This window comes from Lissotriton vulgaris, chromosome 1_1, assembly GCF_964263255.1.
Source record: "Lissotriton vulgaris chromosome 1_1, aLisVul1.2, whole genome shotgun sequence".
In the NCBI taxonomy this organism is placed as follows: Eukaryota; Metazoa; Chordata; class Amphibia; order Caudata; family Salamandridae; genus Lissotriton; species Lissotriton vulgaris.
Window position 1 is genome coordinate 260,972,916 of NC_141685.1, and position 12,764 is coordinate 260,985,679.

The window sequence follows — 12,764 nt, forward strand, 5'->3', positions numbered from 1 at the left end:
TGTCATACGCTTTGGAATACTACCCACTCGCCAGTCCTCGCGACGGGGGTAGCATTCCATCCTTCTAGAGGGAGGAGGAAGACATGTTACTTTCCTTAAACGCGGTTAAATCTAACCAGAGACTCAGCATCACAAAATGGATGCTGCTGCCACAGACACAAGTCTGGCATCCTGCTGCTGACCGAAACTCTAGCAGGGGAGGCCTGGACAAAAGGTTTCCTGTCACAGGGAGGTGTTACACCCCACCAGACAGGAGATAGTGGATTGGGGCAGGGAGGGCTGAATGAAACTAGACACTGCCTGGGGCACACAAGGTATCCCATGCAAAGTCCAGTTCTAACCGGTGCTGGGGCTCTCCAGCCCCAGCGCGCAACTGGACAAAGGGAAAGGGGTGTAACCACCCCCTTCCTGGGTCCCACCCATAGGAGAGACCTAGCAGGAGATCCAGCCCCTAGATTTGGAATAAAGGTAGGAGCTGTGCCCATAGACATTAGATCATCCTGACTGAAACTTTGATATGAAAATCTGGACCGTTCGACATCCTACTCAATGTAGAAGACTGAAGAATCTCCCTTGTGGTCAAGGAGTGGCCACCCTGTGCAAGCAGGCACCATCAGCGCTCAAAGGTTTTCTTTGCCGTTGCTCCCGCCGGAGCTCGAACGACAGAGACCGACAAGACCTGGACTCACAGACTTCCAACAGCCCGATTCACAGTCCCAGCAAAGCTGAGACCCCTGGAGGAGACGAGAGACGTAGGACCGGCCATCTTGGAAAGCCAGCGAAGTGCTTCCTGTGCAGCTCCTGAGGCACCCTCGAAGCTGTGCATTGGGGATTTAGAAGACCCAGCCCCAAGCAGCCTGTGCACCGAAGATCACCTCTCCACACTCACCGAGTGCTGCGTAGGGCCCTTTTCTTGCTCGACGCGTTGTCCGTTCACTTGCCCGTTGGCTAGTGGCCTCTGTGACGACGATCCTTCGACTGCAGCATCTTTTCCTCCAGGCTCCATAGGACTCCACGACGAAACCCGACGCACTTTGACACCTATGCACCCGCTTCCTGTGTGTGAGGTAACAAGGGTACTCCGGTGCCCCTGTAGTGATTTACATCTCTAGTGTCCTAGTTTCAAGTGGCTAAGTTCTAGTCCAGTCGGAAGACTCCCAAACCTATAACTTTCTTTTACACACCATTGACTTGCATTGGTGCACATGGTTGCCTATAGACACTGCACCCATATCCTGTGGGCCTCCTATGTCCTAACCTTCATTAGTCCAGTGTAGCCCCAGCGATTCCCAAGGCCAAAGGCCTGTTCATTGTTCGTGACGTGGTACTTATACCACTTTTTTAATATATGGTTTGACGGGCCACCCCGCCTATCCATAGCTGTGCAACTTTTGTATATTATATGAAGTTCTGTGTTTAACGCTTGTGCTTCTGTGCTCATAAAGAGTATAGGGGATTATTCTAGTAATAAATACATATATTTTATAAATATATCCCTTGTGTGGTGTCCTTTCATTTGATGTTAAAAGGATTGCATATGGTAGAACAGCTGGCTTCAGATGCCCTCTTGAGTTTAGCCTAAGACTGCTTTTGTCCATGCTACCAATAGGATAGCTGGTCTATAAGGTTGACTTACAACCAATCACCATAAGGGTCGTTTGGACTGATACAGGGTGTTCACTAGAACAGTGGACATCACATATCAGGCCAACTTCTCACACTTGGTGTGTTGCTCTTCATTGAATTGTACGTTGCTTACCAGTGGGCGGGACTGGCAGCGGACAGGTTTCCCGCTCATGCTTTTCTTAGGTCAGTTGGGATTGCAATGAAACCCCCGGCTGATGCAACCCGAGGCCACGACATGCAATAGCTTGTGTCGTTAGAGTGACAGTCAGGGCTTAGTGTTCAGAAAAACAGCAATGGACAGTTGGCTGAAATGTAGACATTAGCTTTTAGGAACTTTCTGTGGAACCGGCATACCAACCTTACGGTCGCCTCATACACATAGAAAAATACAAACCAGATCGATACAAGCTGGAAATACAGACTGACAGACCCATGTACCAATGGGAAGTAAGGTAGTTTATGATCTGGAGTCTACCTCTTACGACGATCATTATGGCCCTCAATTTAAGAGATCCTATATGAATTGATGGCAGAAGACAACTATTGGCCAACTGTTGACTCCTTCCTCCACCCACAGTCCCAGTTTATATTCCAGATTAATCCCCGTACCCACTAATAGAGATGCCAAGCACCTACTGACAGGAACTAGTTTGGCCGCACAGCCATTACCACATAACCGCCCTTGGTAAGTCACCTGGAGAGAAACAAGATGGACAAGGAGAAGATGGGGGTTCCCTTGAAAGAGTTCTAGTGTGAGGTGCTTTTACAGTGTGGGGTGCTTCTGTTATGGGAGAAAGGCCCCCAGGCAAGAGCTTACAGAAGAGCCGGAGCCCGTGCAATTTCTTAAAAAGGCCAACACCTCGATGTCCAAAATATATGCTTTGTGGGCGCACATGGCATCGGTCAGCAAACTCAGAAGACTGTCGCGTCCACCAAAAGCAGTTGCTTCCTGGAAGGTGGTGGAATGCAGCACAAAGGCGATCAGATGTAGCCAGAGCCCATTACCCCAGCGCCAATGCCGGGGTCAGACCATGTCTGTGAGACAATTAGCCAGGTAGAGGGATGATGAGGAAAACAAGGGAGTCTTAGTTTTCAGAGCCTGAGACGTCAAAGGGAGTTTTGTGCAATTCAATGAGGTTGGAATGGTCGCATGGCATTTATGTCGATTTGTGCTTTTATTGTTGGGGATGGGTTGTGAGCAAACACACACAACCCCTAGTGAGAAAGCGATGCCAACTAAGTGCCACACCCTCACACTCAAGCAGTCATCCCACTTCTAACATATCTAAGCGCGCTATGATGTCATGCATGCAGCAAACATAGCGCTTTATAAAACACATGAAACAACATGCTCATTTATCACTGCTCATGGCACCACACACATTTAAATGTGATGGAAACACGCCGAACTCAGCGCCCTCCTGAAAAAACCCACAGCTGACCCCACCGAACTCAAAAACTACCGCCCCATCTCACTCCTTCCATTCCCGGCCAAAGTCATCGAAAAAGCCGTCAACAACCAGCTCGCCGCCTTCCTCGAAACCAACAAATCCCTCGACTCCTCACAGTCCGGCTTCCGAGCCAAACACAGCACGGAGAGCGCCCTCATCGCAGCAACAGACGACATTCGCACTCTACTGGACAATGGAGACACAGTCCCCCTCATCCTCCTCGACCTCTCCGAGGCCTTCGACAAAGTCTGCCATAGCACCCTTCTACAGCGCCTCAGAAACATCGGAATCCAAGGAAAAGCACTGGAATGGATCACCTCGTTCCTCACCGGAAGAACCCAGAGAGTCCGCCTCCCACCATTCAACTCAGAGGCCACTGAAGTCATCTGCGGCGCACTCCAAGGGTCCTCACTCAGTCCCACCCTCTTCAACGTATACATGAGCCCCCTCGCGACCATCGCTCGCCAACACAACCTCAACATCATTTCCTACGCGGACGACACTCAACTGATCCTATCACTCACCAAAGACCCTGACGCCGCCAAAAGCAACCTACATGAAGGAATGAAAGAAGTAGCCGAGTGGATGAAGCACAGCCGTCTGAAACTGAACTCAGACAAAACAGAAGTCCTTATCTTAGGTACCTCCCCCTCCGCATGGGACGACTCTAGGTGGCCAGAGGCCCTTGGAAAGGCACCCATCCCGACGGACCACGCACGGAACCTGGGCGTCATCCTGGACTCCTCACTCTCTATGAACAAACAAGTCAACGCCGTTTCATCATCTTGCTTCAACATTCTCCGCATGCTCAAAAAAACATTTCGCTGGATCCCCACCGACACCAGAAAAACGGCCACCCATGCACTGGTTACTAGCCGCCTAGACTACGGAAACACCCTATACGCCGGTATCACCGCAAAACTCCAGAAAAAACTCCAACGCATCCAGAACGCATCAGCTAGACTCATACTAGACATCCCGCGTAAAGACCACATCTCTAGCCACCTGAAAAACCTCCACTGGCTTCCCGTCAATAAGAGGATTACTTTCCGCCTCCTAACCCACGCACACAAAGCACTCTACGAACTTGGACCCGAATGCCTCAACACAAGACTTTCCTTCTACACCCCCTCCCGCCAGCTACGATCCTCCAACCAAGCCTTTGCTACCGTGCCTCGCATCAATAAAACCACCATGGGAGGTAGATCCTTCTCCTACCTCGCAGCTAAAACCTGGAACTCACTCCCCACTCACCTTCGTCTCACTCAGAACCACCTAGCATTCAGAAAGCAACTTAAAACTTGGATATTCGACAAGTAACTCCCCACCCTTCCTCAAGCGCCTTGAGACCCTCCGGGTATGTAGTGCGCTATATAAATCCTTTGACTTGACTTGACCGGCTACATCACTCGGACATAGTTTTTTGTTGTTGAATGAAACATTCTGCCATTTCCTGGAGGCAATGCAACACTTGGGGCAGGGATCTATTTTACAGGGCAGTGGACACCACGGAGGCACTGCCCTTGGCTGCGTCATTTCACATAAACCATGACCTGCCCCTCTGAGTGTATTCTTGAGGGTCTGCACTATCCCAAAAAACAACACCTTGTTCCCCCTTGGATCTGCTTGTCCGCTTTAAATACCTGTCCTGGAGACCTCGCTGCTCTCTTCAACTTTCGGTCCTAAACAGTTTCCCGAAGTGACTAAACTGTATTGCCCCTGGGACCTGCAGTGACAGCTTCCGCCCTGGTGCCTAGAGGCGCAAATATCGGCTCTTTCGAACCCCGTCACTGAGATAATTTAAGGTGAAATATCACAAGCATCGGCTAAGGTCAGTAAAAGAGATGGAGCCTCATGTACGAAAAATACATTTTTCATTCCTTAACCTTAAATTGCTAGTTTTAGGTTTTAAGGAATGCAAAATGGTGTGTAAGAAAATAGTGATTACCTAATAGTCATTCCTAAAGATTTGCAATCACAATTAGGTAATCAGTATTATGTGATACTGCTCCATTCCTTCCTACAGGCTTAAAGGCCCATAGGTGCGAAGGTTTTTGCATAACCTAAGATAGCAAGAGTGCCTGGGGCCTAAAGCCCCACGAAGCAAGCTAGAAAAAATGGCCACATGTAAAGGGCACACATGCCCTAGGGGCATGTATGTGCTACATGGCAATTTGAAAAATGCATTTTTGTGCATTTTTCAAAAATTGCACATGGTTACCATCGTCTTGGAATGGATGCTAATGGCATTTTCTAAATGCACAGTTTGCATTTAGAAAATGGTTGGTACATGTACTGAGGGAATCGCAAATTGAGATTCCCTATTTGTAGTTTCAATTTTAGGTAATCGCAATTTTTGCGATTACCTAAAATTGTGACTACAAAGCCTTTCATACATCTTTAAATGCTACTTTGAATTCGCAAATGGGCGAAATTACCGATTCTCACTGTATGCAAGTGCAAAATTGTTTGATACATGTGGCCCCAGGAGTGAGAAATCCAGAGGCGGCTGGTATTTGAAGGTGGTTGGAGGGTCTGGGGGAAGGGGAGGGAATGAAATAAAAAAATACACACTTACCTGCTAGCCACTGCCGCCCACCGTCACTTCCTCTCGGTCCTCTTCCCCGCTTCCAGGGCAGGAACCAAGGCGCACTGGCTCCCAGTCTCCCAATAACCACGTTGTGATTGGTCTGAGCGCCGTGGATCGGCGCTCAGTCAGAGAATGGGAGGATAGGCTAGTTCTCCGTGCAAGGAACAGTGGTCCCTAACAAGCGAAAAATAATAAAGATTCATATAGATCAAAATTGAAATCCATATAGTCTGTCCAGCCAGACAAGGTTTAATAACATGAATGTAGGTATAGTCAATAGATTCAGTACAATATCAAAAGTGGGACACAACCTGTGTCCTACTACTGTACAGAGACATTTATGATATACAAAGACAGGTGAGGCAAGCATAGGCAGTCCGCATATATTCCAGAATTTGCAGACAGATATTTACAAAAAAATACACTGTTGTGATTTAGCAAATAATAAAATTAAATCATCCAGTGTAAGGTGTCGACTGTGTTTCGATCCCCTTAAAGAATAGCGGGATCATCACCAGGACATTAACCATTCATGCCTTAAATTCCGCAATTGCAGGTCTGCTGGGATGGGGAATCAATGGTAACCCCGGGAAATTGCCGCAATGGGATTCCGCTGCCACGAAGCCAATGCTCATGAGCATTGAAACGCCGTCGACACCTTACACTGGATGATTTGATTTTATTATTTGCTATCTTTGTATGTCATAAATGTCTCTGTACAGTAGTAGGACACCGGTTGTGTCCCACTTTTGATATTGTACTGAATCTATTGACTATACCTACATTCATGTTATCAAACCTTGTCCGGCTGGACTATATGGATTTCAATTTTGATCTATATGAATCTTTATTATTTTTCGCTTGTTAGGGACCACTGTTCCTTGAAATAATATATGCACCCAAAGTCCCTCACTTACTGCTCCTTTGGGTATCCCTTGTACTACATAACAGTATAGTTCTCCGTGCAGGCTGTTATGCAGCCCGCATGGAGAAGAAGCAAAGTGCGCATGAATGTTTAGCTGAACATTCACGTGCACTTTAGACAGTGAACATCACTCCTCCCCTCCCCAGCTCTGTCAGCCGAGCAGCCCCGCCCCGCACTCAAAGCTGCCGCAAAAAGGAAAAAATAAAATGATAACTTAGTTATTACCATTTTATTCCTCCTTTAGAGACACTGCTTGAAAACTGTGGGGCTACGCTCCTCCGCATCAGCCCCCACTGGAGAAATCGTCATGTTTGAGGGAATGATAGTAACAAAATATCCCAAGTGAACAAGAAATGTAACGGTGGAACCAAAGCTTCTTAGTGATAAACAGCAAGGTTTGTAGAATACTACATTCAGCGTCGTTCCAAATTGGCTGCAAAGAGAAACACCAGACAATCGCTGTCTTTACAACCGGTTTCTCACTTTGCACCCATTTGAAGAGGAGCTCAAACACTGCAGATTCTTGAATAGAGAATTATGCACCAAGACCTCTTCTGTAGAGGGAATAACAAGCACTCACAAAAAGTTTTCGCACATTATTTCGCATAATGCCGAGGGAAAGTAATACACAGGGTGCAAAAACAAACCTGATGCTGTACAAAACTGCTATTTATGTCAGGGTGTTTCTGCACCTGTTATTACCTCATGACAGAAAGAGGCTGTAAGAGAGAACACAGCAAAAAAGTAAGTGAGATGGTTGTAGCAGCTATGATTACCAGTTAGGATTTCAGCATAGTGAACCGGTGAGTGGGCGAGAGCAGACAAAGAACACATATCCCCTACATTACAAATGTAGGCAAGCATCGGCTAATTAGACGCTAGCTTGGCTTGTAACCAGATGGGACCAGTGGAGTCTATCTTACGCCAACACACAGTGCGATTCACCACAGGGAGCTGGTACGCTAACACGCTAATTAAAATAATCACGAGAGTCTGTCCACAGGATCGGGGCTATTCTGAGTCTTCATAAGAATAAGTCCAATGATATTAAACAAAAACCTTCACAAGGCACAATTTGAAGTCAAAGCTGTAAAACTTTATTCAAAATTAAAATTACAGGAGGCAAAAAGTATTCAGTTAATAAATAAGCAATAAAAAAAAGAATATCTCAATAATAAATCAAAACCAAATAATTGTATTTATATAGCGCTAACTACCACTGATGAGGCGTTTTTGGCCAGTTGCACTCTACTCCGGAACTCATAGGTGGATTAGCAGGGAGAAATATAAATTGTTATTAAGAGTTGTGGGAGTGGTAGACATGCGAGTCTCTTAGTTGGATGTAGAGGATAAAGGATGGCTAGAGGAGGGAAGAGCATAGAGTCAGAGAGTGGAGTTAGGGGATATTAGGGAAGAAGAATAGGATGAGTCAGAGCTGTGATTTGATGAGGTTTGGGGACATTAGTTAACTATTTTTTTACCTCTGCAGTGGGAGAAAAATATATAAATATGTATATACATTACCAACCATAAAAGGTAGACATATATAGATTTTAACATGATACCCATATAGAAAATACAAATAAAAATCAGAAGATATAAAACATTGCACTGGATAAAAAAAAGATATACATATATAGGTTTACTGGTTTCATTATATCCATATATACGTCGATCAATACATCAATCATGTATAAGATGCTGAGGGTATGCTTATGGGTTTACTTTCCTATAATACATATCTGTCATAATAAGTAATTTTGATAATGGCAATTGTTTCTTTAAATGCACCACTTTTGAAATATTGGAGGACAAATATAAAATACAACTGTAATACATTTAAAAAAAGGTATTTTACAGCAAAAACTGATAGCCTGAGTTTGTAAATATTTATCCATGCATGTACATATGGTGTTTGCAGGAAGGTCAACATACAGTCAAGCTTGAAAGCAAGTAAGTACCCAGAACTACATATAGTTCATCAAGAGGGCCAAAATGGGGCCTAATTTAGATCTTAGTGGAGGGGAATACTCAATCACAAATGTGACGGAGATCTAGCCCGCTCTATTACGATTCCTATGTCCTCTCGAGATCGAAATATACACATTCAGAGGTGAGATTTGACATAATAGGGTTGGACTACCAATGCATCGCTCTTGTGAGTCAATTATTAATTTAAAACATTAGATATGATAAATAAGATGCATTTAGAAACACTTCCTTTACTGCTTATTAAATAATGAGGTGTGCATAGAAAATGAAGGAAATGACATTGTGTTTATACAACACTGAAATACAATAGAAAGTTCAGCTAACGAATTGTTCATAGAAAAGGCTCTAGCAAAGAACCTTGGAAAGGGACAATGACATTTAGGGCATGTCTTCCTTGAGAGGAACACAAATGAATAAATACAGTTAGGTTTTGCTCAATAAACAAAGATTGTGGTGGAAGCTTTTATTTCGCTCATTTTCTGAAATGGAAATGCACATAGAGAAACACATACATTTGTGTTCATATAAAATATAAGTGCACTTTAATTTCTGACATTGTGAATTGTCAAGCAACGACAAGCTGGCTGCGGCCTAGTCATGCTAACTTAAACACATCGGAGTCAGACATTATTTTTTAATCAATCAAATACACTCTTATTGCTACATTATCCTGTCAATGGCAAGTACTACAGGTTTTGTGGAATATAGTTTTTGGGAAGGAGCTAAAATAAGTACGCAACCAGAGAGTGCGCCTTAGCCAGCAACATAGACGAGTACATCTCCTGAGACGGGTACGACTGCCAAATAATGACCACAGTAACACAGAGAAGTATTTGCACAAACTCTGGTGTGGAGTAGAGAGGGATTACCAGGATATTCTTGCATACATCCAAATGGCAACAAAAGGGAAAAAGAAGGTCTGATTTATAAATAAAAGTGAAAGCATAATATGAAAAAAAATCCCACACGTTATATGCATTTGACTTCAGATTATATGCTTACTATCGAAGATACTTGCTGAAAAGCCATGCTTGCCATTCTTTCTTAGATCCCCTCCTCAGTGAGTAAGCTCCAGACACCTAACCAAAAGTCTCTCAGAGAACAGCCGTCCTATCCTGCGAAAAACAATCCAGAATTGAACCCCTGCTGGACTTCAGCTCCTAGCATCGAGCTGGAAACTTCATAAAAGGCCTGGACTGCGCACATTAAAAGATATGTACAACGTACCATACACCAGGAAAAAGTCTGATAGACAGGCGGAGTATCCCAAGTAAAGGCCAGAGTGGGATAAAAGAGCAAGCAATCATGCCTCAACGCTCAAGGACATCTTGTGCCATGTCGCCTATTCTAAAGGACCAGTATCTCTTTCATACTTAACACCATCAGTGCTGCAGCGATTCCCTCTGTGCTACTTCTGATTTATTCCCATTTTTCATGACGAGCTGAGCTCGTCATGAGCATCGAAGGGGTTAAAAGAATAACTGACCTTAGAACTCACTCAGAGTAAAAATACTTTAAAATAAAACAGCAAGTTATCTTGGTTAGCACGTTTCCAAAATGCACTTTTCACCGTAAGCGAGAACAAAAATGTGAGGCTTAAGTATTGGTTTTGTGTGCTGAGTGAAAGCGCAGCTCACAAAGCCAACAACTTAAAAAAATATCAACACATTATATTTACTAAATGACAGCATGCTGAAGACCGTTTTTGAGATACGTGTCGAGAGTTGCTAAATTCTCCAGAGCAAAGAAAACGTACTGGCAATTGTTCATGTTTTAAGATCCTACAAAGTCCCAGATATGATACTTAAATAGAACTTTACAGAAAATCATCTGTATTCATTTTTAACAGGGCCTTTCGGTCTTCAAGTGCATTTTAATTGCAAGTCAGAGATCATTAAGACAGCTCTGGACCACACCATAAGTGCTTTCTTTATATACTAACAGTTTAAAGTATGTACAGATAACTGTTTTTCCTCACACACACACCTACAAAGCCCATATCAACCATAGCCTGAACTTCTACCAACATGCTAAACACCTGCGCTCCTCTTTACTCGCCCTCGCACACACCCCACATCCATTGCAGCGATGGTAGCTCCTTCTCCTACAGCGCTGCCAAGACCTGGAACGACCTTTCCCTTACAGCTTCGTACAGCCTCCTTACTGGCAGACCAGTAAGAGACCCAAGACCCAGCTTTTCGACTTAGACACAGTGCCCTGATCCCCATGGGTGACAGTCTTACACTTTACAAATGAAGTTTGATTAATTGATAGACTGAATACTGTGCACCCACATATTCTTCATGGAAAGCAGAAACAGTATACCCTATTTGAGACAAACAAGCTGCCTCTTCCATGCATTTTTCACTCAACCAAAAATAAGAAACGCAAATATTTGTCCCCAGAGTAGAAGGCTGTGATTTTATTTATATAGTTGCTTAATCCCCCTGATGAGGCGCTGAAGTACACAGATTCTTATAAAGGCAAGTAGGTAGTCCACTGCAACTGAACCAGCACCCACATCTTCCTAACTACATCACAGCACTGCCCCCTGCAGGAGTGCAGAGCTCTGATGATCACTGTATTGGGATATTCACTGCACATCTCATGCATCTACCCCTCAGGGCACAGATCGTTTCCACCAGTAAGTCACTTACCCTGTATCCCTCCTCATCTTCAAAAGGACTTTAAAAAAAACCTCTTCTCTTCCAAAGAAGCGATTATCAATAATTCTTGGACTGTTTCATGTTCCTGACTGGAGAACTAGTTCGACCTTCTGCTTCGACTGCTGAATATGTACTTATGAAAGTAACCCTTATTGCTCCAAATTTAGTTTGGAACGTCACATTTTCAGTTAAATGAAATTGTGCACGAAGAACCACCTCACTACAAGTAACTGTATACTTGTCCAAGCCGAATCGCTGGTAAAAAGGAATCCGGAGAATATCTACTATTTGTATAGATCTATGTATATAGAGATAAATCTAACCACTAGTATATGCAGTAGACCTTTGTACTCACTACCATTCCTATGTGATTCTCAGAGTTTATCCATTTGTATCTCTTCCTTAGTGACTTTACAACTTGTACATTTGCATTTTTTTTCCTTTTTATGTAACTCATGTAATCCTAAATCCTTATGTACCTCAACTGGTTCTTTTGTAAAGCGCTCCGACACCTTCGGGTATTGTTCGCGCTAGAAAATCGCAATAAACAATTAAATAAATAAATAAATGGATGGATGGATGTAGTAGTTGTACGTTTTGTCACGTCTACCATGTTATCTGGAATGTCTGGTCTAATGTACTACGCTCTATTGTAAATCGCTCCGACACCTCTGGGTAAAATATGCGCTATGTATATAAAAACGCATAAGTAATAATGAATATCCCAGGGCTGAGCATCCACCGCCTCCTTGAGATGTAAACTCCGCACAGTCACACGAGGCGACCCCGGCCCCCTTCACCCTTACCTGCCCGCACGACGCCCAGCGCCAGGCACCAGAGCAGGGCATGGAGCCGCCCCATCTCTCCCCGCGCGACGGTGCTCAGCGGCCCCCGGGTTCGACCATGGCTCCGGCGGCGGCAGACGGGCGGGCGAGCACCGGCCGGCACACAAAGAAAGGTGCCGCAGGCGGGCCACGCCCTGCCGCTGCCTATTGGAGGAAAACATTCCCAGACACGCCTCCGAGGCGGAGAGCCACGCCCTGAGCACGCTCTATTGGAGGAACTACACCTAGCCACGCCTTCTCCTCCACCTGCAGGCGGAGTCAGGATTTGACACGTCTGTTGGCGGGGCCCATGCACGCTTTCGCTCCTCTCCTGCTGCAGCTGCTCCTCGGACACGCCCTTTTAAAGGAGCCAAGCCCAAGGGGCCTGGCTTATGGATGAGTAGGGCCCGCCCACGCCGCCTCACTGAGGAGCCTTTGAGCGCTGCTCCAGCTGCGACCTGCATTTCTAGTAGAGCTTCGGCTTGCGTAGCGTGAGTGACGCATACATTCGGGTGTATGAAAAAGGATGCCCCTGGGCCTGATGTTGGGTTGGTGGGGAAACCAACCTTGGATGTCTGCCCCTCTGGCATTCTGGGCGCTTTTTTGGCTGTTTATCATAGTGTTAGCTCTGTCCAAAGCAGTGCTTTAAAAAATGTGGAAAAATAAGTGCCGGTACTCGTTAAAATAGAG

The 12,764-nt window shown here is 45.0% G+C and overlaps 1 protein-coding gene across 1 annotated transcript in view; it reads right to left on the reverse strand.

Moving 5' to 3' along the window:
• LOC147746875 (uncharacterized) overlaps positions 1–12,224 on the reverse strand; it is a 144,714-nt gene extending 132,490 nt beyond the window's left edge. Inside the window, exon 1 of the mRNA XM_086952280.1 lies at positions 12,057–12,224. Coding sequence (XP_086808406.1) covers positions 12,057–12,111 — 55 coding nt within the window. The 5' untranslated portion in view covers positions 12,112–12,224. The remainder of the gene's footprint in view (positions 1–12,056) is intronic.
• Positions 12,225–12,764: the final 540 nt, after the last annotated feature.